At 48.0% G+C, this 22,859-nt stretch overlaps 1 protein-coding gene across 1 annotated transcript in view; it reads left to right on the top strand.

Moving 5' to 3' along the window:
- Nucleotides 1-7,302: 7,302 nt before the first annotated feature.
- LOC136573567 (protein RUFY3-like) overlaps nucleotides 7,303-22,859 on the top strand; it is an 88,183-nt gene continuing 72,626 nt past the window's right edge. Inside the window, exon 1 of the mRNA XM_066574837.1 lies at nucleotides 7,303-8,039. Coding sequence (XP_066430934.1) covers nucleotides 7,862-8,039 — 178 coding nt within the window. The 5' untranslated portion in view covers nucleotides 7,303-7,861. The remainder of the gene's footprint in view (nucleotides 8,040-22,859) is intronic.

Here is a 22,859-nt window from a genome sequence, read left to right as displayed (position 1 = left end):
TTACCGCTGATCAAGTGCATGCAGAACCCATAATTCCTCTCCGGTCATGTGTGACCAGCCAAATGTTATATCACTAATTTATCACGTGACCCGGGACCGCTCAACGAGGTCTCCGGTCACTGCTCCAAGCACTCAGCGACCGTTGGTCGCTGGGAGCAAGGAGATTTAAAATTTCCTGGGCTCCCCGGCTCCTGCGAGTGTGTCCGGCATTTTACCGGTGGGCGCATGCACAGCAGCTGGAAGGGTCCATGGAGGATAATCGCATCTGGATTCAAATGCGGAAGCCTCCAAGATGTTTCATCTCCTCTCACCGATTGCATCGGTGAGGGGAGAGGAAACTTTCACTTTTTTAGGAACTTTTACGTGATCGCCATTATGCATTGGATAACGGCGAACATGTGACCAGTAACCGCATACCGCAGCTCCCCGTGACATCTCCAGGCTCTTGGCTACCTTTGGTAGCCAGCAGCAGGGAGATTTTAAATTTCTTGGGCAATATTTCACTTTTGCGCATGCGTCCGCCATCATGCTGACGGGCGCATGCGCAGAAGCTGGGGTAAGGTCCACGGATCAACATCCCACCAGGGAACAAATCCGGGACCTTGGGTACGTAATTTCATCCCCCCTTAAGGATACGATCCGTAAGGGGAGATGAAACTTTAACTTTTTAAACTTTTTTTTTAAAAACTTTTTAACTTTATAAGATCACCGTTATCCGATGGATAACGGTGATCATATGACTGGAAACCGCATACAGCGGTCCCCAGTCATATCTCCCTGCACTCGGCTATCTGTGACAGCCGGGTGCAGGGAGATTTTAAATTTGCCGGGCTCGTCGGCCTTCTGCGCATGCACGCCACATCGGTGCATGCGCAGAAGGCAGCGGAGGGTCCCGACACTGGCCGGAGGACATGGAGGAAGGGGGGGTGAGTATTTTCACCTCCCCTCATGGATCCGATCCATGAGGGGAGGTGAAGCTTTTCTTTTTTTTACAGTTTTCTTAACTTTTCCGCGATCACGGTTATTCATTGGATAACGGCGATCGTGGTATTGGGGTCCGCTCGCTGCGGTCCCCGCTGACATCTCCTGCCTCCCGGCTACCTACAGGAGCCGGGAGCCAGGAGATATTAAATTTCCCAGGCCGCTAGGCCTTCTGCACATGCGGCTGATGTAATGCCGCCTGGCGCGCATGCGCAGAACGCCGGCTTCGGGGCCCGGAGGACCAGGGGAGCGGGGAGCAGTGCGGCGGACCCGGGTAAGTAATTCCTTACATTTCTGATCCATCAGGGCAGCTGAATCTTTAACTTTTTTTGCAACTTTTATGCGATCGGCGCTATCCATTGGATAGTGCCGATCGCATTGCCGGGGGGGGGGGGGTCCCCGGGGAACCCACAGCCCGGGATGACGACTCCATGCAGAGCTTGAGGGGCTTGATTCTCTGCAGGACGCATGTTTTTACGTCCTCGGAGAATAAAGCCCACTTCGGGAGGACGTAAAAACACTATGGGCTGGTCGTTAAGGGGTTAGATCGCGTCCACATGCTGCAGAAAAAACTTGCACAAAGCCAGTGCAAATTGGAAAAATGTGCTGAATTTAAATCGGCAACATGTCCGTTTTATCATTGGATACTCTGCAGAATCCACCTTCTAATGAGGGGGTGATTTCCACACCAAAATCTTCATTAAATCCATGTCAAATTCTGCACCAAATAGTACAGTTTTTGTTCTAGATTTTCCGGAGCGGAATGTCCATTACTGACCTTTCGCAGGAAATCTGCTTCATGTGAACATACCCTACCAGACTGCAAAGGATCATCCGCTTATTTTAAGTCCCAATATATGGGCAGTCACCTGTTGTAAAATATTGGGTAGAGTTCACGCAGGGTGAAACTGCTGCGGAATTTCCGTGCAGACCCTTTGCACAGAACGTCTGCAGCATTTACTAGTAGCAGCAAAGAGGACGAGATTATGAAAATCTCATCCACAAACTGCGAAAATGACCTGCACAAAACCCTTGTGGAATTTGAACTCTATTCCGCAGCACGTCAATATTATCGCACTGCCGCTGCAGAATCCACCCCCTCTCAATGAGGGCGTGAATTCCACACAGGACTTTGCAATAAAACATGCACCAAATGGTGCGAGTTTGGAGGCAGGCTTTCCATGGATCATCTACAGCAAAAATTCCGCTGGAATTCAGCCCCATGTGGGTATTAGTGTATCTTGATGCCACCAGGAAGCTAGGGGTTTTACAGGAGGAATGCCCCTGTCACACCCCTGGCTCCCTATTGGTTGACGTCAGAAAGATATTGATTGTTGCTAGCCGTGGCCGGTTAGGCCTCATGTCCATTAGCTAAATGGAATTGCGGATTTTGCCCATAGGGAATCATTGGCCATCCGCGGTCCATTAAATTGATTTTTGCACCTGCGGATGGCATTTTAAAAGAATTGCGTTTTTCACGCGCGGGAGAAAAAACGTGGCATGCTCCATTTTATCGCGGATCGGCAACATTGCTATCACATTGATAGCAATGTGTCCGGATATCTACATGCAAAAAAATACCATTTAAAGCAAATCCGCCGCGTAAATCTGCGGCAGATTCTGCGTGGATTGTATTTTTCTAGTGGACATGAGGCCTTAGGGTTACAGATTATGTTGTAACATTAAAGTATTTACAACTAATGATATGATAAAAGGAAAACCATCCCTAACCCTAAGCAGCCACGGCTGGCAACAATCAATATCTAGAGGAGCCATGAATACCTCTTGCAGTGCCATTGATGATGTTCCCCCATCGTGGCGCAGTTGAGAGAACGGACAGCCTCACTGTTGATCGGAGGTAGCAGCGGCGAATGTACGTGGACAAAGTGGCAAGCTGATGTAAGGGCCAAAGAGCTGCCGAAGTGAGCCGGGACAGAAGATGGCACGTGGGCAGTCCTCAGAAAAGAGTGCCACAGGACACAACAGAGAGGCAGACCGTTCATGAGAAGCAGCAGTGGCTGGGAATACACCGCTGAGGACCTAACAGCTGCAACAGGGCACCCGGAGAAATAAGAAGCTACAGCAGGGAACCAAGGCCCGGGTAAGTAGCAGCCGGATCAGCGATTACATTGCCGGGAGAAAAAAAAATAGCCGTGGGGAGATGTTTTACCAGCCGAGCAGCAGCAGGGATTTCAGCACAAGTAAATAATATGCAGGAGCAAAAAACAACTAGAGGACAATGGATAATACTAACCTGCCAGGACCTACTGCCGAGCCTTCTTCTGCAGCCAATCGCCTTGAAGGGGCATCACCAAGCAGTCAGTCTTGACTCCACCAGTACTTCCCTGTGGCGTCAAGATACACTTATACCCCCCATGTGATCCAGCCTTAGGCACCCCTCGCACAGGCACTTTTTACTGGGACCAATCAGCTGTTCATACAGATGGCTCTGCTGTGCTGCTATAGTTGTGGTCTCAGCCAACAGCTGTGTGAGGAGGACCTGTGATCCTTTCCAGCTCGAATTTTAGCACCTTCGCTATATAGGACACGCTGACTTTTTTTCCTATGACTGTGGAGATAAAAGTGCGTGTTAAAAAGCGAAAAATACGTTATCTAGCAGTAATCATGTGATTGTTACAGTCATCAAATCCTGAAATTTCTGCTATTTATTAACTCCATTGATTTTGTATAAGATACTTCAGGTTTCAGATTACCCTGGGTTTAACTGGTTTTAACATTCATTGAGGTTGAATTTTCTTTACATTCTTTTGAGAATAAGCTATTTGGACAGGGGGCAGAAGCTCTAACAGATGAGAATAGGCCTCCCAATTGATTAGAATGGCTTATCAATGCCTCATTTATTAAAAGATCATGTGTTATCCATGGTATATGAAGTTGTTCTAGGCCTCGTTCATAATGAGAGCTGTTTTCGTGCATTTTAGGCACGTGAAAAGAGCGCTTCTATAAGAACCAATGGTTTCTTTATAGAAGCGTTCCCATTAAGGAATTTTAGACACACTAAATACTCGCACCAATTAAAGATGGGGCAACTGCAAAGCTTGTTCTAAGGTCCATGGTGTGAGAAAAGACCTGACCTATCTTTTGAGTGCTTTACATAGACTCCTAGGGCAGCTGGATAACACGCACCTCCAATCGTGTGAATAGGCTAATTTAAAATATCTGGAATTTATGCGATCTTTAGTGCAGTATAGCTGCGATCTTTTCACGGGCCTATACTGCGCTAAAACAGCGCTCGTGTGAACAAGGCCTTAGACAAACTGCGGTTGACAGATGAATCAACAGGGCTCTCCCCACATTGCTTCTCTATCTTGTTAAACAATTTGTATTTTCTTTGTATTGCGTGCTCTTGTTTCTTTTTGTAACATCTTTTGATAACTTATGTTTTATATCTCTGTTTTGCTTATATATTTTCATATCTTGTGTATTTTCCCACTTTTTATCTTGGCCTTTTTGTATGAACCTATTTATTCTCGCATCTTAGAACTCGCTGTACGTGGATCCTTACTTGACAACAGATCTCTAATCTCCCCCTTCAGCTTTTGCGAGAGGGTCCACTCAGTTGTGTCCCCATGAGTTGATTTAGAGCTGCTCATGGTTTTGCATAGATGGAAGTCTTCTGTGGTAGCAGCTGGCCATTAAAATTTTTTACAAGTAGGTTTAATACTGTTAACAAGGGGCTTAGCAAAAGGCTTATGGGGCCTTTTGCAAAAGTTCCACTTAGGCACACACACCATCGCACTTCGTGGCTAGCAGTTGTGGTCCATCTAGAAAGCTCCACTGCATCGCTGGGTCTCTTAATTGACCTGCTAATACAGCTATGGGCATTGTAGCGGTCTTAAAAATATTAAGCGGCACAAGACAAGACTCTTTTTTTTTTTTTTTTTTTTTTCCCCTTCCAAAAATGAATATATGACAACTTTTTATGACCGTGTGAATCCATATAAAACAGCTTGGCTGTAGTGTACCTCTAAAAAAAGTGAATCCTATACCAGTTCAGCATGGTGGTTATAGTGCTGGTACCTTCAGTGATCACAGGGGACGTAATCTTTTAGATCGTCCACTTTCCCTTTTCTTAATCAGGGCAAAGATGCACATGAAGATTTCTTTCAGGTGTCATTAATCTATGCAGATTCTCCCCATACTGCTGCTATTTCCATGTAGACTGGAGGAGGAAGTGCGTGGGGCCAGGAATAAGGGTGGAACCTAATGACACTGTTCTTTTCCTGAAAGTGTTACCATTCCTCCTAACTGGACCATGTAGTGCTGGGCTCCACCTCTGCCTGTTGGACCAGCTCCTTTTCCCCACTGATCTACAGATACATTCTCTCGTTCTTGGGCAGTGTTCTACAGGCTGCCTAGAGAGCGGACACTTTGTGGCATTTCCGAGCGAGTCCCTTTTAATATTGGAAATATAACTGCAAACATGATTTGTCACTGTATGGGTGGGTATATTGCTTTGCGATTACAAACACACAGAGGGGTATTCCCATTTTGGGAATCCTATTTCTATGTATGGCAGAGGTTCCGTTACGGTCTGGGGATCGTTTACGTAGCATGGTCTCGGTCTGTTTGTTGTGGTATCAAGAACCATGAACATGTATGTGTGCCTTGACATTCTAGACAATAATGTGCTGCTAACAATGTGGCAATAACTTGTGAATAGTCACCAATACTTCCAACAAGACAATACGCCTTGTCACACATCCAGCTTTGTTTTACATTGGTTTAAGGATATGGATGTTCCCTGATTAAACTGGCCTGCTTAGTCTTAACCTCAACCCTACTGAACTTCTTTGGAACAAACTGAAACATAAATGCTGTCAATCATTTTTGGGAGAACTCACTAGACATCTGCAGGATAAATGTAGGGAAATGCCAGCGGAAGTGTATAGCATGCCACGAACATTATCCAATGTCATTAGGGTTAGAGGAAGTCCTATTAAGTCGCACATGTCAAACACAAGCCCACGGGCCAAATCCAGCCAACACCTCGTTTCAAGTTGCTGCTGACCTTGCAGCAAACAGTGTTCGTCTGTCGGTGGTAGAGCAGCGTCCTCTCGGTGCACTGTCCTGTATCCAGTGCAGACGCTAAGGGGAAAGGTCATTGGCCACAGACCCAGCTGGCATCACTGGACCCGAAGCTGATTAAGTGGAATGCCTGTAGGGAAGCTGCCCGGCTAGAGGCTAATAGGGGAGTCGCTATTGCTACTGGGACTACTATGGTGGTTACTTTTGGTAGGATAATGTTAATTTCAATATGGGAAATAATATATAGATATATAGAGAGAGAGATGGCCGATTTACATGTTTTGTCTGGCTTAGTTTGGGCCGAGCTCTCACAAGCGTATCTCGCAGCGTGCAGACTGAGTTATATGCATGTAGTGCACAGCCAGTACGCAGTGACGTTACATACGGGCTGCGGGTCGCCCATCGCCGTGTTCTATCTTGGCATGTATGCAAGTGTAATATGCGCTTAGAATGTGGTGCTATTTTTCTTGCGCACGTAATAATTTGTGTGAGCGGCAACACAGCTGGCTATGCGCTATTGGTATAGCGTATTACGCATGCAGAACCAATTTGTGTGAGCGGCAACACGGCCGGCTATGTGATATTGGTATAGCATATTACGCATGCAGAACCAATTTGTGTGAGGGGCAATACGGCCGGCTATGTGATATTGGTATAGCGTATTACGCATGCAGAACCAATTTGTGTGAGCGGCAATACGGCCGGCTATGTGATATTGGTATAGCGTATTACGCATGCAGAACCAATTTGTGTGAGCGGCAACCCGGCCGGCTATGTGATATTGGTATAGCGTATAACGCATGCGGAACCAATTTGTGTGAGCGGCAACACGGCCGGCTATGTGATATTGGTATAGCGTATTATGCATGCAGAACCAGCTCATGTGAGTGGCAACATGGCCGGCTATGTGATATTGGTATAGCATATTACGCATGCAGAACCAGCTCATGTGAGAAAGCCCTATCTGCTACTACAATATAATATTTTGCTTGTATATAAAAAAAATAATAATCTGTCTTCCCCCACATGTGATACTTTTGCATTCAGTGTCTTCAGCTGTGTGTCGGCGATTAACCTGCTCTCCTTGGTGACGGCATGAATGACAGCATGAATGACAATAGTTTCATTGTGATGAGATGTTCGCTAGTAGAGTCTGAAGCAAGGAGGAGCCGCGGTGGGGAGGGGACGGCTGGCACTGAGAAGCTGGTGGGGTTGGCTATTGGAGAGAACGTTTTAATTGCTCTCCCTACATCAGCAGCATCCTGGGACTTTCTTATGCTCCTAGCATCTCTGGTCACATGAGTGTGAATTTTCTCTTCTCCATTAGTCAGCCATTTTGGTCACCACCCTGCTTACTGCGCAGAACAAATCCTACAAGATCACAAGTGCCTGGGTTGTGCAGACCTGCTGCCGTCTTTCAACCACTTGGATTCCTGTAATTGCCTTTCATTGTCTTTTTACGTCCCGGCGGATGACTACTTTTGAATGTTCGTGATCTAGCTTGCTGGCTGTCACAAAGAATAATCTTATCTGAAGTTTGGGCTCTAAAAAGCAGGCTTGACGCATGACAACTGGCATCCGAGGGGCGGAACAGGTAGAGAGAATTCTCAGGATTCCAGAGCAAAACCCGAAAAGGAAAAACATCCCCCCCCCCCCCCCTTTTTATTTTATTTTATTTTTTTGTAGAGGTGTAAACCAAAAAAAAAACTGTTCCATTGTATCTCTGCTTGTTGATTTGTGCACCTTACCTCTAAGCTTATTGCCTTCCTTGACTTCAGTGCGACCATCTTGAATCTTGCTTTCGGGTGGCTGTTGTATCACCTGAGCCATCATGTCGGCTCTCACGCCTCAAAGCGACATGCCAACCCCTACCACAGACAAGATAACACAGGCTGCCATGGAGACCATCTACCTTTGCAAATTCCGTGTCTCTATGGATGGTGAATGGCTTTGCTTGCGTGAACTTGATGACATCTCGCTTACGCCAGACCATGAACCTAATCCTGAAGGTATGGGCCAAATTCTTTCCATGGCAACCTCCCATAATCCCCTGCTGTGGAATCTTGATTGTTTTAGCCTCACATCCAAGTATTACATATCAGTGTTTTCTGAAAGAGATTTATTATTTGGTTTGTTCCAATTTTAAGTGTAAAATTTATTTCCATCGCTAGGAGCAACATATCATTGCGATGTGGAATGCAATATCTGATGCGACAATTGTTATTTTGTATTTATAGTGTTGCAGTGTATTTAAATGTTGCATTTTATAAAGGCCCATGTATAGAGAATAATCCTTTTTGTTACATGGGATACGTTTGTGAAGGTCGCGTGTATACATAGCAGAAGGTCAGGGGATGATCTTTATTGTGCGTACTATTGATTGGCTAACTGTTCTGTATTGGTTATGGTAAGCTTTTTTTTTTTTTGTGCGTATTGGTTTTGATGTGCTTTCTTGGATTTCTATGGTCTCAAAATACTTGGAAAACAGCATTGTATTATGAATCGCATCATTTTTATTGTAAGCTGCTCTCTCACTATGATCAGTAGCCTTCGTATTACCTTTCTAATATGATACAAAATAAAATGCTGGAGACTTTTACTGGAGCTGTGTGTCCTATTTAATTGCTGATGGAGTTAATAGCATTGCTGGTCCATCTGGTTGCAGTGATTTTCTGACGCATGCAGCGGTGAAGTGGTTAAGTAGCATTGCCTCCTCCCTTGTTGTAAGGCTCATACCATTCTGCCTAAATAGTTTTTAGACAAAAGACCATTAGAGCCTACAGAGATCTGCTGTCTGTTATAAATCCCTAGTTCATTCTCCTGATCTGTGCGCTTACGCCAATCTCTTGTGTTCATTGTTTTTCTGAGCGTTTGTTTAAAATGGCAGCAAAGACTCTTTAGATGCGTTGCTTGTGACTTTTTGTATAGGCTACCCTAGCTATATCTTGTGATAATGGTATTAACATAGTGGAAAGGTCTGATTGTTTGGGCCTTGCTATGAGATGCTCTCTCTGTTTTGGTCATGTCAGCGAAGTTCTTTCTTCTAGAAGTTATTTTTAATTGTTGCGAATTATCAATTTCATTTGCCCATTTCATCTGGCTACTTAATTTTATATTTATATTGAGCCTTTCCAATGCTTTGAAGTTAAACAATGGCACTTGTTTTCCTTCTACAATTTCCATAAAAAGTGTTTTTTGCTGCTAAGGTGTTGATTACCAGGTAGATGGATAAGACCTCAGGTGCATGTGTACCATTTTTTTAGGGGCTTAATTAAAAATCTGTCAAAAGTACATGAGATGTGTGTTAGGCCTCTTTCACACTACTTTTTTTTTTTTTTTCCCCGGCCCCTGCTCTCCATTTCAGTTCTCCAAGGTTTCAATTTCGGATGCTGGAAACCTGGACAGAGCCGTAATCTTCAGTTTCTGAAATGGAGACCACTTTGGTCTTAAAGGGGTTGTCTCGCGAAATCAAGTGGGGTTATACACTTCTGTATGGCCATATTAATGCACTTTGTAATATACATCGTGCATTAAATATGAGCCATACAGAAGTTATTCACTTACCTGCTCCGTTGCTAGTGTCCCCGTCGCCATGGTTCCGTCTAATTTCGGTGTCTTCTTGCTTTTTTAGACGCGCTTGCGCAGATGGGTCTTCTCCCTTCGGCTCCGCTCGGCAGCATCTGCGTTTTGGCTCCGCCCCCTTGCACGCATCATCGCGTAGCTCCGACCCATGACGTGTGTCGGTTCCAGCCTCCTGATTGGCTGGAATCGGCACATGATGGGGGCGGAGCTACGCGACACCACTGAGGGGTGTCATGAGTATTTTGACCCCACAGTTTTTTTTTTCAGGAATTAATTCAATTTAGAGGAGAAAAAATAAAATGTCATATTTTTGCAAATATGTCATTTTAAAGACATATATATATATATTTTTTGCTATAGTGCACATGAAAATGAGGATTGACACCCCAAAATGGATACCCCTTTTTCTCTCGTGTTCAGAAATATACCCATTGTGGCCCTTATCTTATGTCTGGATGCACAACTGGGCCCAAAACGAAAGGAGTAGTCGGTGTCTTTCAGAACATAAATTTTGCTTGAAGGAGTTTTAGGCCCCATAGCACTTTTGTAGAGCTCTTGCGCATCCAAAACTATAAAGAACCCCCACAAATGACCCCATTTTGAAAACTAGACCCCTTAACGAATTTATCTAGGGGTGTACTGCCCATTTTGACCCCACAGTTTTTGAATTAATACAAGCAAAGCAAAAGGAAAAAATTGGGATTGTCGGGTTTTTTTTGGCAATTCTGTCACTTTAAAAACAGTTTGTTTTTTTTTTTGTACAGCACACACATGAATGAAGACTTGCACCCCAAAATGGATGCCCCTGTTTGTCCCGTGTTCAGAGACATAAGATTAGGGCCACAATGGGTATGTCTGGATGCACAACGGGGCCCAAAATATAAGGAGTAGTCGGCTTTCAGAACAGAAATTTAGCATGAAGGTGATTTAGGCCCCGTTGGATTTCGGGGTACAACGGAATAAATTCCAGGCCCCATTGCCCACTTGTAGAGCCATTGAGCATCCAAAACGATAAAGAACCCCCACAAATGACCCCATTTTGAAAACTAGACCCCTTAATGAATTTATCTAGGTGTGTACTGCATATTTTGACCCCACAGTATTTGAATAAATCTAAGCAAAGCAGAAGGTAAAAATTACGATTTTCTTTTTTTGGCAATTTTGTCAATTTAAAAACAGGGTTTTTTTCGTACAGTGTATATAGAAATGAAGACGTTCACCCCAAAATGGATACCCCCGTTTGTCCCGTGTTCAAAAACATTCCCGTTGTGGCCCTAATCTACTTATAGGAAACATGACAAGGCCTGTAATGGAGGGAACACCTGTTGGATTGCAGGGCACAACTGAATAAATTCCAGGCCTCATTGCGCACTCGTACGGAATAAAAATGGACACGTTAAAAAAAAATAAAAAAAAAAATTCTCTCCCCACCACCACCACTCTGCACCCTTTTCGGCGTTCCCCAAATCTTAAATAAAAGTAGTAATGTGAACTGTGTGGTATTTCCGAAGACCGGGTTAATTACGGAGGCTGGTTGGGATAGGTACATGGGGCAATAAAACTGGGTATCCCCCTCCTCTCATGCTTTTTGGGGGGTATTTCATGACCTCAGTAGCGGGTATGGGTGTAAAAAGTGGCACTCTGAGTCTTCGTAAGCTTGCCGAGGTGCGGCGGTCACACACAGAGGGCGCTCAACAAGCTGCTCCTGGAACTGCATGAAGGCGAGCGTTCCCAGGGCTTCTTGTAAATTACGGATTACAGGTAGCGGTCTGAATAACGCCGGGCACACACGGCCAAATGTGGAATCCGCTTGTGGAGGACCACAGCGGATCCCAGCTGTGAGCCCTGCGTACGGCCGCATAATGTACTGCGCATAACTGCCTACTCACACAGACGGTCATTCACAGTACCCTTTTTTTTGGGTGTATTTCCCGCACCGTCGCTTAGCGATTACGCGGGTACCTGCAGCCCGTACACAATGTACTTGCGTATGGGCTGTGGGTATATCAGAGCCCATTGTGCTCCATGGTCGCGATGTTGCGGATATCCGCAGTAAAATAGAACCTGCTGCGTTCTCTTTTCTGCTAGTGAAATTACGCAATTCCGACCCACTAATGTGAGCGGAGTTGTGTAATCCAATGCGATTGATCTGCGTATTACCGCAGATCAGAAGCATGCGAAATCTGTAATTCCTATCCGGTCATGTAAGACCAGCCTATGGTGGATCGCTACCTTTTTATCACGTGACAGGCGACCGCCCAACGAGGTCACTGTTCCAGGCTCTTGGCGACCGTTGGTCGCTAGGAGCAAGGAAATTTTAAGTTTTCTGGGCTCCCCGGCTCCTGCGCATGTGTTCGGTGTTTTGCCGGTGGTCGCATGTGCAGAATCCGGGAAAGTTCACAGAGGAAGATCGCGTCGGGGTTCAAATACGAAGGCCTCCGTTAAAGTTTCCTCTCCTCTCACCAATCGCATCGGTGAGGGGAGATGAAGCTTCACCTTTTTTTAAATTTTATTTTATTTTTTTTACTTTTACGTGATCGCCATTATCCATTGGATAACGGCGAACACGTGATCAGGAACCGCTCACCGCAGCCCCTGGGAAATCTCCAGGCTCTCAGCTAAGTTTTGTAGCCAGGAGCAGGGAGATTTTTTAATTACCCTGGCAATCCACAGCTTTTGCGCATGCGTCTGCCATTTTGGCGATTGGGGTAAGGTCTGCGGATAAATCAAGGGGCCTTGGGTACATCATTTCATCCTCCCTCACGGATATAATCCATGGGGGGAGATGAAATGTAAGCTTTTTTTTTTTTTACTTTTAATTTTTACACCCCTTTTTTTTTAATTTTTAATTTTTATTTTTTTTAACTTTAAATGATCACTGTTATCCAATGGATAACAGTGATCATCTCTCCAGTGAAACATGGCAGCCAGGAGCAGAGGGATTTTGAATTTCCCGGGGCTCGAGCCCCTCTGTGCATGCGCCTGATGATTGCCATCGGGCGTGCATGCGCAGAAGGCGACCTTGGGTCCCGGGAAACCAGGACATCACGGAGGACCCGAGGTGAGTAACTGCCACTTTTTTTTCCGTGATTGCCGCTATCCACTGGTCCGCAGTCCCCGATGACATCTCCTGGTTCCCGACTACCTTCAGGAGCCAGGAGATTTTGAACTCGCCGGGGCTCCCGGCCTTCTGCGCATGCGCTTGACGTCATACGTCTGGCGCGCATGCGCAGAACAGCGGCGCAGGCTCCCGGAGGACCCTTTCACCTGGGGACACCTTTGACAAACCGGGTAAGTATTTTCAGCTGGAGCATGGAGCTGTCACGTCCTCAGCTAACAGGGTTTTAATCCTAAGAGGATGTATGTTTTTACATCCTCTAGGATTAAAGCCCACTTAGTAACGGCCCCTTAGTGTTTTTTTCGTCCTCACTAAGGGGCTAAACGGAGAAACAGAAATTCAAAACTGAGATAAAAGCAAGTGTGAACAAAGCTTAAGAAGCTAAAGCAAACTGAACCGAACTATAAGACTAGTCTCACAAAGGTGAGGGCGATATCGGGCTCCCATTGCTTTCAATTAGGCAGGCGCCGCTGCCGCTCGCCTCCTTAGGAACAATGGACGATATTGCAATATGTTTCCTGCATAGCATTACAACATGGTGCCTTGCAGGAAAACATCGCTCAAGTGTATGACCTCATTCAAATGAATGGAGTTCATATTAGTGCATCTCGCAACGCATAATTATTGTGTGATTTTTCTCAGTCATGTGAAATTGGCTTAATATATAGGCTAGTTTGTTCTGAACATGGGCAGCCTATTTTCAACAAAAAATAACTGACAATCCCTTAAAGGGCTTGTACCACTTCTGGCAGTTTTGCTGCAGGAAGCAGACTGCTCTGTAAACTGCTTATTGGCCCAGGTTGGTACTGCAGGCTGATTCCCATTGAACTGAATGAAACTCTGCCTGCAGTACCAATGCAGGCCACTGCTCAATGTATGGAGTTGTCTGCTTCTTGTAGCAAAATATCTGTTCTTTGGGAGCCAAGTTAAGAGTTTTAATGGGCTTAAGATTCTATTGCTCTGTAATTCTAGATGGACAATATGCTTTAGTAATGCCAAGCAGTTTCCTGTTATCCATTAGCTATGCAGTGGTTATGAAGTAAAAAAAATGCTAAAAACCTCTTTTCAGCACTGGTAGGTGTTATGTATTGCTACTAGAGATGAGCGAGCACACTTGTCCGAGCTTGATACTCATTCGAGCATTATGGTACTCGAGACGCTCGTTACTCGAGTCGAACACCACGCGGTACTTGAGTCAATTGCATTTCCTGTTTAGTGCCATTTTCTAGCCAATAGACATGCGGGGAAGGCATTACCACTTCCTGCTGTGACGTGCCAGCCCTATCCCACCCCCACAGCAGTGAGTGGCTGGCGAGATCAGGTGACCGTCGAGTACTTCAAGTGGTCCCGCTCGCGACTCGCCTCAGACACGCTGACAGAGGTTAGGGAAAGTACTGCTGCTCATTCAGGGATAGTGTTAGCGTAGGTCCTGTCTTCAAGAACCCCAACGGTCCTTCTTAGGGCTACATCTGACCATGTGCAATATACTTGTGGCTGGCTTGGAGTTGTAGTGCATCCATTTTTGTATTATGCAGCTAGGCCTGTTCGCAGCCTTTCAGTAATGGTTTTCTCAGGCTGCTGTGCCGTACAACCAGCTCTCACCGTGAAACTGCACTCAAATAATTCCTAGCCTGCTTTGCACGATTTCATTTATACCGTTCTGTGTTTGCAGTGCATAGGACAGTGTTGGGGCACAGCCACTTCTATAGGGAAAGTTATATACACTATACAGTCGTCCTGATTCTCCATGCAAAAACACCAAAGCTCCTTCTTAGGGCTACATCTGACCGTGTGCATTATACTTGCGGCTTGCTGGGAGTTGTAATGCATCCATTTTTGTATTATGCATCTAGGGCCTAGGCCTGTTCCCAGCCTGTCAATAATAGCGTTCTCAGGCTGCAGTGCCGTACAACCAGCTCTCACCGTGAAACTGCACTCAAATATTTCCTAGCCTACTGCGAACGACTTCATTTATACCGTTCTGTGTTTGCAGTGCATTAGACAGAGGTCTCACCGCTAAACAGTACTGTAATATTACCTGGGTCACTGCAAAGTATTTCAGCTCTGCCGCTGTGCAGAGTGTCTCACAATACCCTTTCCTTGATGGAGTTGAGATAGCCGCAGTTACCAGCACTATCCACTGGCTTTAGAGTCTTCTCCCACTCCACACAGCCTCTATTATCTACAAGTCTCTGCGAGCAGTAAATTACCCCTAGGGGTCTGCCTATACTTTTGCTACAGAAATGTTACTGCGGTCCGCTTATACTTTACTAATGAAATGTTACTGGGGTCCGCCTATACCTTTCCTACAGAAATGTTACTGGGGGCTGCCTATACCTTTGCTACAGAAATGTTACTGGGTACTGCCTATACTGTGGGTGCACAAAGGCTTCCCATCGCAGTGTTTTACCTATCTGACACAAATACACTGACTAGGGTAAAAAATGTGGGCCTAGGTCCTTGGCGGGGGGGAAACTCTCCCCTGTTTGAGCACTATGATTTCTTCCTGTGTAATACCATCTTTGTGCACTGACAGCATAGGCGAGCACAAGATACTCAAAGACTTTCCCTTGCGGTGTGAGAGCTATCTGACACCTACATAGAATGAATAGTGTGTGAACACATGGATTTCCCATTGCTATGTAACTCGCGGCACCTTGCGTCACACAAGGTGGAGGCTGGGACCGAGCCTGACCCTGGGCCGGCTCACATACTTCCCACACAGACTATTGCGGGTCCTACCTCGGTCATGGTTTCTTGGCCTTGTTATGCCGCCACCTCTTCCTGCTTGGGGTTAGGGAATCAGCACTGGGCAACATGTATTTTCTCTCGTGTTATCACAGTTATCTGAGACACTGGTTTGGGCCAAACAAAAGGAGCGTTACTGCATTAATGAGACGTTCACAGCTGTACTAGCATCGGAGTGCGCTTTATGCCCACGATTGCTGAGTGTGTGTGCAGAGGCCAAGGTCCTCGGCGGAGTGAAAGTCTGCCATGTTTGGGCACTGTAATTGCTTCATGTTTAATACTTTCCTTGGGTTCCTTTGGCTCGCCTATGCTGTGAGTGCACAAAGACTTCCCATAGCGGTGTTTTACCTGTCTAACACAAATACACTGACTTGGGTAGAAATGTGAGCCGAGGTCCTTGGCGGGGTGAAACTCTGCCATGTTTGGGCGCTCTGATTTCTTCTTGTGTAATACCATGCTTGAGTTCCTTGAGCTCGCCTATGCTGTGGGTGCACAAAGAATTCCCAGTGCGTTGTTTTACCTGTCTGGCACAAATACACTGACTTGGGTAGAAATGTGGGCCAAGGTCCTTTGGCGGGGTGAAACTCTGCCATGTTTGGGCGCTCTGATTTCTTCTTGTGTAATACCATCTTTGTGCATCGACAGCATAGGCAAACCCAAGGAACTCAGACTTTCCATTGCGGTGTTGAGCTATCTTACACCTACACAGAATGAATTGTGTGGGGACACATAGATTTCCCATTGCTATGTAACTCACGGCACCTTGGGTCACACAAGGTGGAGGCTGGGACCGAGCCTGACCCTGGGCCCACTCATGTGCTGCCCACACAGAGTATTGCTGCATTGTGGAGATGTGTAGAAGTGCTGGCACATGAGTCCCCTTTATGCCCACGTTTACGGCTCCTGACAATTTTGTGATGGAGGTGGCACAGGATTGGAATGATCAAATTATCATCCATTCTCAACAGCATTGTGGGCTATCGCCCACACTTTCAAAGAGTCGCTGCCTGGCCCTGCCAACCCTCTGCAGTGTGTGCCTCCGGTTCCTCCTCATCCGCTACGTGCTTATAAATAGACATGAGGATGGTGTGGCTATGAAGCGAGCATGTGGCATGAGGGCAGCTGAACGCTGCGCAGGGAAACCTTTGTGTGCGCTGTGAACGCAGGCTCATGCGGGAGGGGGGGGGGGAGTGTTGGACAGCAATGCCAGCATGTAACCCAGGAGAAGAGGCAGCGGTGTCACCCACAGGCAGTGATTGTCCTTGGTTGCAGGTAGTGTGGTGCTTGGCTAAGGTGTGCCTTGCTAATGAGGGTTTTTCCAAAGTAAATTGTTAGGGGGGTGACGCCAGACTCTTGCCCCCATTTTGGCTTAATAGTGGGGCATGGGAGCCTCAAATGCAGCCATGCATGCAGCCCCTGCCCTTCCCTATCCATTTCTGTGGTGTTTCCATGACTTTCTGATGTTTTCTGGTGTTTCACAAGTCATCACCTATGCGGAGCATCGGTCCCATACAAAAATGCTCTAGTCACCCATTGACTTCAATGGGGTTCGTCACTCAAAACGAGCTCTTGAGCATCACGAAAAGTTCGACTCGAGCAACAAGCATTTTGGTGCTCGCTCATCTCTAATTGCTACTTTAGGCTCTGTTCACATCACACTTTAGATTTGCCCCAAAATATATTCTGCCCGGTATGTATTTATATGTAGAATGAGAATGCTTTCCAGGATAGCAGAGAAAGGGTATGCTAGCACATAACAACCAACTGTATTCCGAAAGGATTGTCTTTCAGTATATATGTGGTTAATGGCCTCATATGGCCACCTTCAGCATATGTGACATGATGTATAGGCTTAGTGAAATCTGAAACATTACGAAAGCTTAACAAGTAGTCGGGGGTGGCTTTATAGATTCACCTCGATCATGGGAAGACTTGACTGCCCTTGAACGAGCGACTGACATTGTTGGCTCATTCGCTCTCATGCAGTCTGTTTAGACAGGTAGATACATCGTTGGCTCTTACAAACGCAAATCGGTGAGTCATTCACACTCGCTGTATTAGTGTATGAGAGGGACAAAAGTACCACGGTTTAAACCAAACCATAAGTGAACGAGCCAAACGATTCTCATTTGTTGTTGACTCGTGTTTAGACCAAACCTAGGCCTCCTGCCCACTGCCAAGTCGAAATCTCGCAGCGTAATCACACCCAGAGACCTCGGCTGCCCGAATCCGCCGCAAGTGTCTGGGCTGGCATGCAGCACATGATAAGCCGGCGATGACATGGATTCACGGTGACTCGACGCAGGGCGGTCGGCTTCCATTGACTGCAATGGAAACCATCTGTGCAATTTTTATGCACAAAATAGTATGCCATCGATTCTACCCTGCGAGCGGAAAGTCGCAGTTTATTTCTGCTCGTGGGTGTGGAAGGATCTTTTAACGTGGCATGTCTATGGACTGACATTGCTGTGGAATTCGTGGCTGGTGTCTGGCCGTGAATTCCGCAGCGATAATCTGTCTGTGGGCATTGGGCCTTAGGAACACTGGCTTCTAGCACTATGAAAACTTTCAAAGCATTCAAAATTTGTGTCCAAAATGCTACTCTGAACCAAACGTGATGCTTTACGTAACAATTAGGATCTGATCTTAAGGCCTCATGTCCACGGGGAAAATAAGAATTAAAATCCGCAGCGGATTTTAACTCTTCTCCCGCGCGCGGATCCGCACCCCATAGGGATGCATTGACCACCCGCGGGTAGATAAATACCCGCGGATGGTCAATAAAAGTGATTTTAAAAAAAATGGAGCATGAAAAAATCTGGACCATGCTCCATTTTCATGCGGGTCTCCCACGGGGACGGCTCCCACGGGCTTCTATTGAAGCCTATGGAAGCCGTCCGGATCCGCGGGAGACCTAAAATAGGAATTTAAAAGAATTTACTCACCCGCAGCGGGCCGGGAAGGTCTTCTCTTCCTCACGGCCGCATCTCCCTTGCTTCGGCTCGGCGGATGTGCCCGGCACATGCACGCGGCACGTCGACGACGTGCCGGCGACGTGCCGCCGGCGTGAGGAATTCATCCGCCGGCCGAAAAAGAAGATCCGGCCGTGAGGAAGAGCAGAGCGTCCCCGCCCGCTACGGATAGGTAAATTCTTATAAATTCTTATTTTTAGCGCTCATGTCCGCGGGTCAGGAGGGACCCGCTACGGATTCTACATGTAGAATCCGTAGCGGGCCCGATTTTCCCCGTGGACATGAGGCCTAACTCTTTCAGTGACAGCCTATTCTGTGCCTTAATGACAAAGCTATTTTTTTATTTTATCTTTTTTGCATCCATGTCATGCATCATAACATTTTCTCGGTTATTATATTTTCACGTGTGAATATTTTGTGTGCGGCACGCATGTACACAGTGACATGCGTACTTGCTGTGTGCTGCCAATCCCCATGCACTATATTGGCGTGTATGCAGGTGTGAGTGGCTCAAAAGAAATCAATGGGCTATTGGCATTATGTCTGAAGACACCCATGTGAGAATAACCTTATGCTGGCTTCACACGGGCATTTTGAGACTCACAAATATGAGCACCATTCTTTTCACTAGGGTCATACACATGAGTGGTGTTGTCCCGCAGGGCACTGCCATGTGAGAAACAAATCATGGCATGCTCTATCTTGTGCGTGCTCTCGCATCGCAGCATACATGGTTCTCAATGGGGCTGGCGGCAGCATCACCAGCCCAATTAAAAGCAATGGGAGGGACTCCACGGTTCTCTGGCGCAGCTGTGACAAGGGCACCAGAGGATCCCCGCATCACCAAAGTGATTAGGGCTGTTTTGCCATAAATACACCTCACATCCTCGGGGATTTTACATGGTGGGGAGTGCGATAGGGCAGGATTCACGGCCCCATATCGCGCTCACCCATGTGTAATCTGTTTTCTTGCACCTGCAGTGGAGTGCGCCCCCCCCCCCCCCCCCTCAAAAAAAAAAAGATCCCATACTTGCCTCCGGATCCGCTGCGCGAAGTCCCGCATGATGCTCTGGCGCGCATGCGCAGTACAGCACATGACACTTCCGGCAGTTGGAGGGGGGGGGGGGGGACGTATTTACTCTATACTTCTGCTGTTGCTGTATACTTCCGCTGTTCTATTGACTACAATAGAAGCCGTCCGCACGAGCTCCCGCGGCAAATAGGACATGCCGCGCATAATTTCATGCTGCGGAATTCCGTGGTGGATTTCCGCAGCATGTACATTGAGCTATTAGCTACAGTGAAACGCAGCACATTTCTGTCGTATGGCCATCTGAAACAATAAACCCACAAATAGGATGTTTCCAACCAGGGAAATAGGTTGACGTCAAACTGTCTGTACACATATGATCAGTGGTTGGTACTTGCTAGTGTATTAGTATTATATCCTCTGAAAAGTAGGGCTTGTTGCATAATGTCCCCAAATCCCCGGGAGGGGATTCGGTCAGGGAGGGGATTCGGTCAGGGAGGGGATTCGGTCAGGGAGGGGATTCGGTCAGGGAGGGGATTCGGTCAGGGAGGGGATTCGGTCAGGGAGGGGATTCGGTCAGGGAGGGGATTCGGTCAGGGAGGGGATTCGGTCAGGGAGGGGATTCGGTCAGGGAGGGGATTCGGTCAGGGAGGGGATTCGGTCAGGGAGGGGATTCGGTCAGACTCCCTGCCCGACTCCCTGCCCGACTCCCTGCCCGACTCCCTGCCCGACTCCCTGCCCGACTCCCTGCCCGACCGGCTCTCCCCCCCCCCCCCCCCCGAGCCCGACCGGCTCTTCCCCCCCCCCCCCCCCCCCGAGCCCGACCGGCTCTCCCCCCCCCCCCCCCGAGCCCGACCGGCTCTTCCCCCCCCCCCCCCCCCCGAGCCCGACCGGCTCTTCCCCCCCCCCCCCCCCCCCCGAGCCCGACCGGCTCTTCCCCCCCCCCCCCCCGAGCCCGACCGGCTCTTCCCCCCCCCCCCGAGCCCGACCGGCTCTTCCCCCCCCCCCCGAGCCCGACCGGCTCTCCCCCCCCCCCCCCCCCCCCCCCCGAGCCCGACCGGCTCTTTCCCCCCCCCCCCCCCCCCCCCCGAGCCCGACCGGCTCTTCCCCCCCGGCTCTATTTTTTCAAAAGTTCCCTCTTTAAATGGAGTGAGCCCTATATATTGTTTAAAGTTTTGCTGACTTTTTTTTAATCTCTTCCGTGACACACATACGTACATGTATCTATAATATAAAAATAATAAATATATATATTTCCCAGGTCGTCTCTACGACAGCACCACCTGAGATCGCCTCCTCCTGATAGGATAGGAACACACGAGAGGTAAAAATCCCCCCCCCCCCCCCCTCGTCCTCCCCTCCTCAGTGTTTTCCTGTCCTGCCAGGAGGCAGGATCACCGAGAGGGGCTGGGGGAGACGCCAGCCTGAAGAACTTACCAGCGGCTCGGAGGGCAGTGGTTCAGCCTGTCTTCCCTTCCTGCAGAGCGACTCCCGGGACGCCACATGAAGTGGTTCCCCGAGCCAGGTTCCTTCCGCGGCGGCCCATGGGGGCTTCAAAGCGGGGCTTCAGCTCTACTCAGTGCCGGCTTAGGACCGAGCGCCGCGCTTCCTGCTTCCCAACGAGCGTGGAGAGGGGCGGGGCGCCGCGCCATGTGACTAACGCGATGACGTCATCACGGCAAGCTCGGCCGCCGCTCAGATGGGGCGGGGCTTAAAATTAAAGGTGCCAAATTCAAAAAATTAAAAAGGAGCCTGAGAGAAGATGGTGCAGAGCAAGTAAAGGCCATTCAGTGAGTACTGGCTTACTTCCCCCAAGAGTGTCTGCAGCACCAGTAACAAGCGATAAGTGCTCCAGCACCAGAGGTTGCGGAATGTTCAACCGCAGCGGGAACCGTAAGTAGCCAGTGGGGCAAAACAAGGCATGCATATTCGTGTACCTATTTGTGAATGTTGCATCCTTACACGCAAGAATTTTGTTTATCTGCTAGGGGGATAAAAGGGAGGTCCATCCCAGAACCAAAGCGAAAAAGTGTGCAGAATGCGGCACAAGACTGCCGGCTTCGCATGTGAGGTCATTATGCAAAACGTGCATAGCCAAGCTAGTCAGGGAGGAATCGGGGGGATTCCTCAAGGATGTCGGGAAGCTTGTCCGAGAGGAAGTACGGTCAGCCCTGACGACTCCCAAAACGCCACCAAAGGGGGCATCGGGGGCGAAACGCCGAAGAAAGGCGTATAGCCCAGAGGAGCACTCAGACTCTGAAGAGAGTTCGGGATCAGAACCAGAAGAGCTGGTGCTCGAGGAGTCCTCAGAAGAAGACTACAATAAGTACCTCTTCCACAGAGAAGACCTAACGGAACTTATCAAATCGGTTAGAGCCATGCTAAATATGGAAGAACCCAAGGAACCCCGCACCATACAAGATGAGGTCTTTGGGGGATTAGGGGAGAGGCGGAAGCATACCTTCCCGGTCCACAACAGTATATCCAAGATGATACACAAGGAGTGGAAGAAACCCAACACGGGATCCTTCTCCTCTAGGGGGGTTAAGAGGCGCTATCCGTTTGAGGAGGAGGTATGCGCGAATTGGGAAGAAATACCCAGAGTGGACGTCCCAGTGGCTAAGAGGACAACCTTACCCTTTGAAGACGCCACACAGCTGAGAGACCCAATGGATCGGAAGGCGGGGGGGCTATTAAGAAGATCCTGGGAGGCAGCTGCCAGTACGCTCAGACCAGGGGTCGCAGCCACGTGCGTCGCTAGAACCCTGGGGTATGGCTAGAGCAACTGGAACTGCATATCTCAAACAAAACACAGAGGGAACAAATTATAGATTCCCTCCCTATACTAAAAATGGCCACCAATTGTTTGGCGGACGCAGCGGTGGAGTCGGTGAAACTCTCGGCAAAAACAACGGCCCTAACCAACTCTGCCAGAAGAGTCCTGTGGCTGAAGTCATGGTCGGGTGACCTGGCATCAAAAAATAAATTATGCTCGCTACCCTTTCACGGCCAGTTCCTCTTTGCTCCGGATCTGGACAAGATCCTAGAAAAGGCATCAGATAAAAAGAAAGGATTCCCGGAAGAGAAACTGCGTAAAGGGAAGACCTTCTTCCGGGCCCCATCACAACAGCCGGAACCGTATAGGGGCAAAGGCAAGACTGGTCGCTGGAGTTACCCCAAGGGGGGCAGAGGGAGGAACTTCCTCTTCAACCCTCACCAGGGGGATCCAGCCACGCAGAAGCCCTGACACCATCCCAGTGGGGGCGAGGCTGCAGAGCTTCGCGGATCGATGGGCCTCAATTTGCAGGAGACGGTGGATCCCGGAGATCCTGCAGCAGGGATACCGAATCGAGCTGGTGTCCCTCCCCAGGAGAAGATA

The sequence above is a fragment of the Eleutherodactylus coqui genome, chromosome 7 (genome assembly GCF_035609145.1).
Source record: "Eleutherodactylus coqui strain aEleCoq1 chromosome 7, aEleCoq1.hap1, whole genome shotgun sequence".
Taxonomy (NCBI): Eukaryota; Metazoa; Chordata; class Amphibia; order Anura; family Eleutherodactylidae; genus Eleutherodactylus; species Eleutherodactylus coqui.
This window is presented reverse-complemented; position numbering and strand designations above follow the sequence as displayed.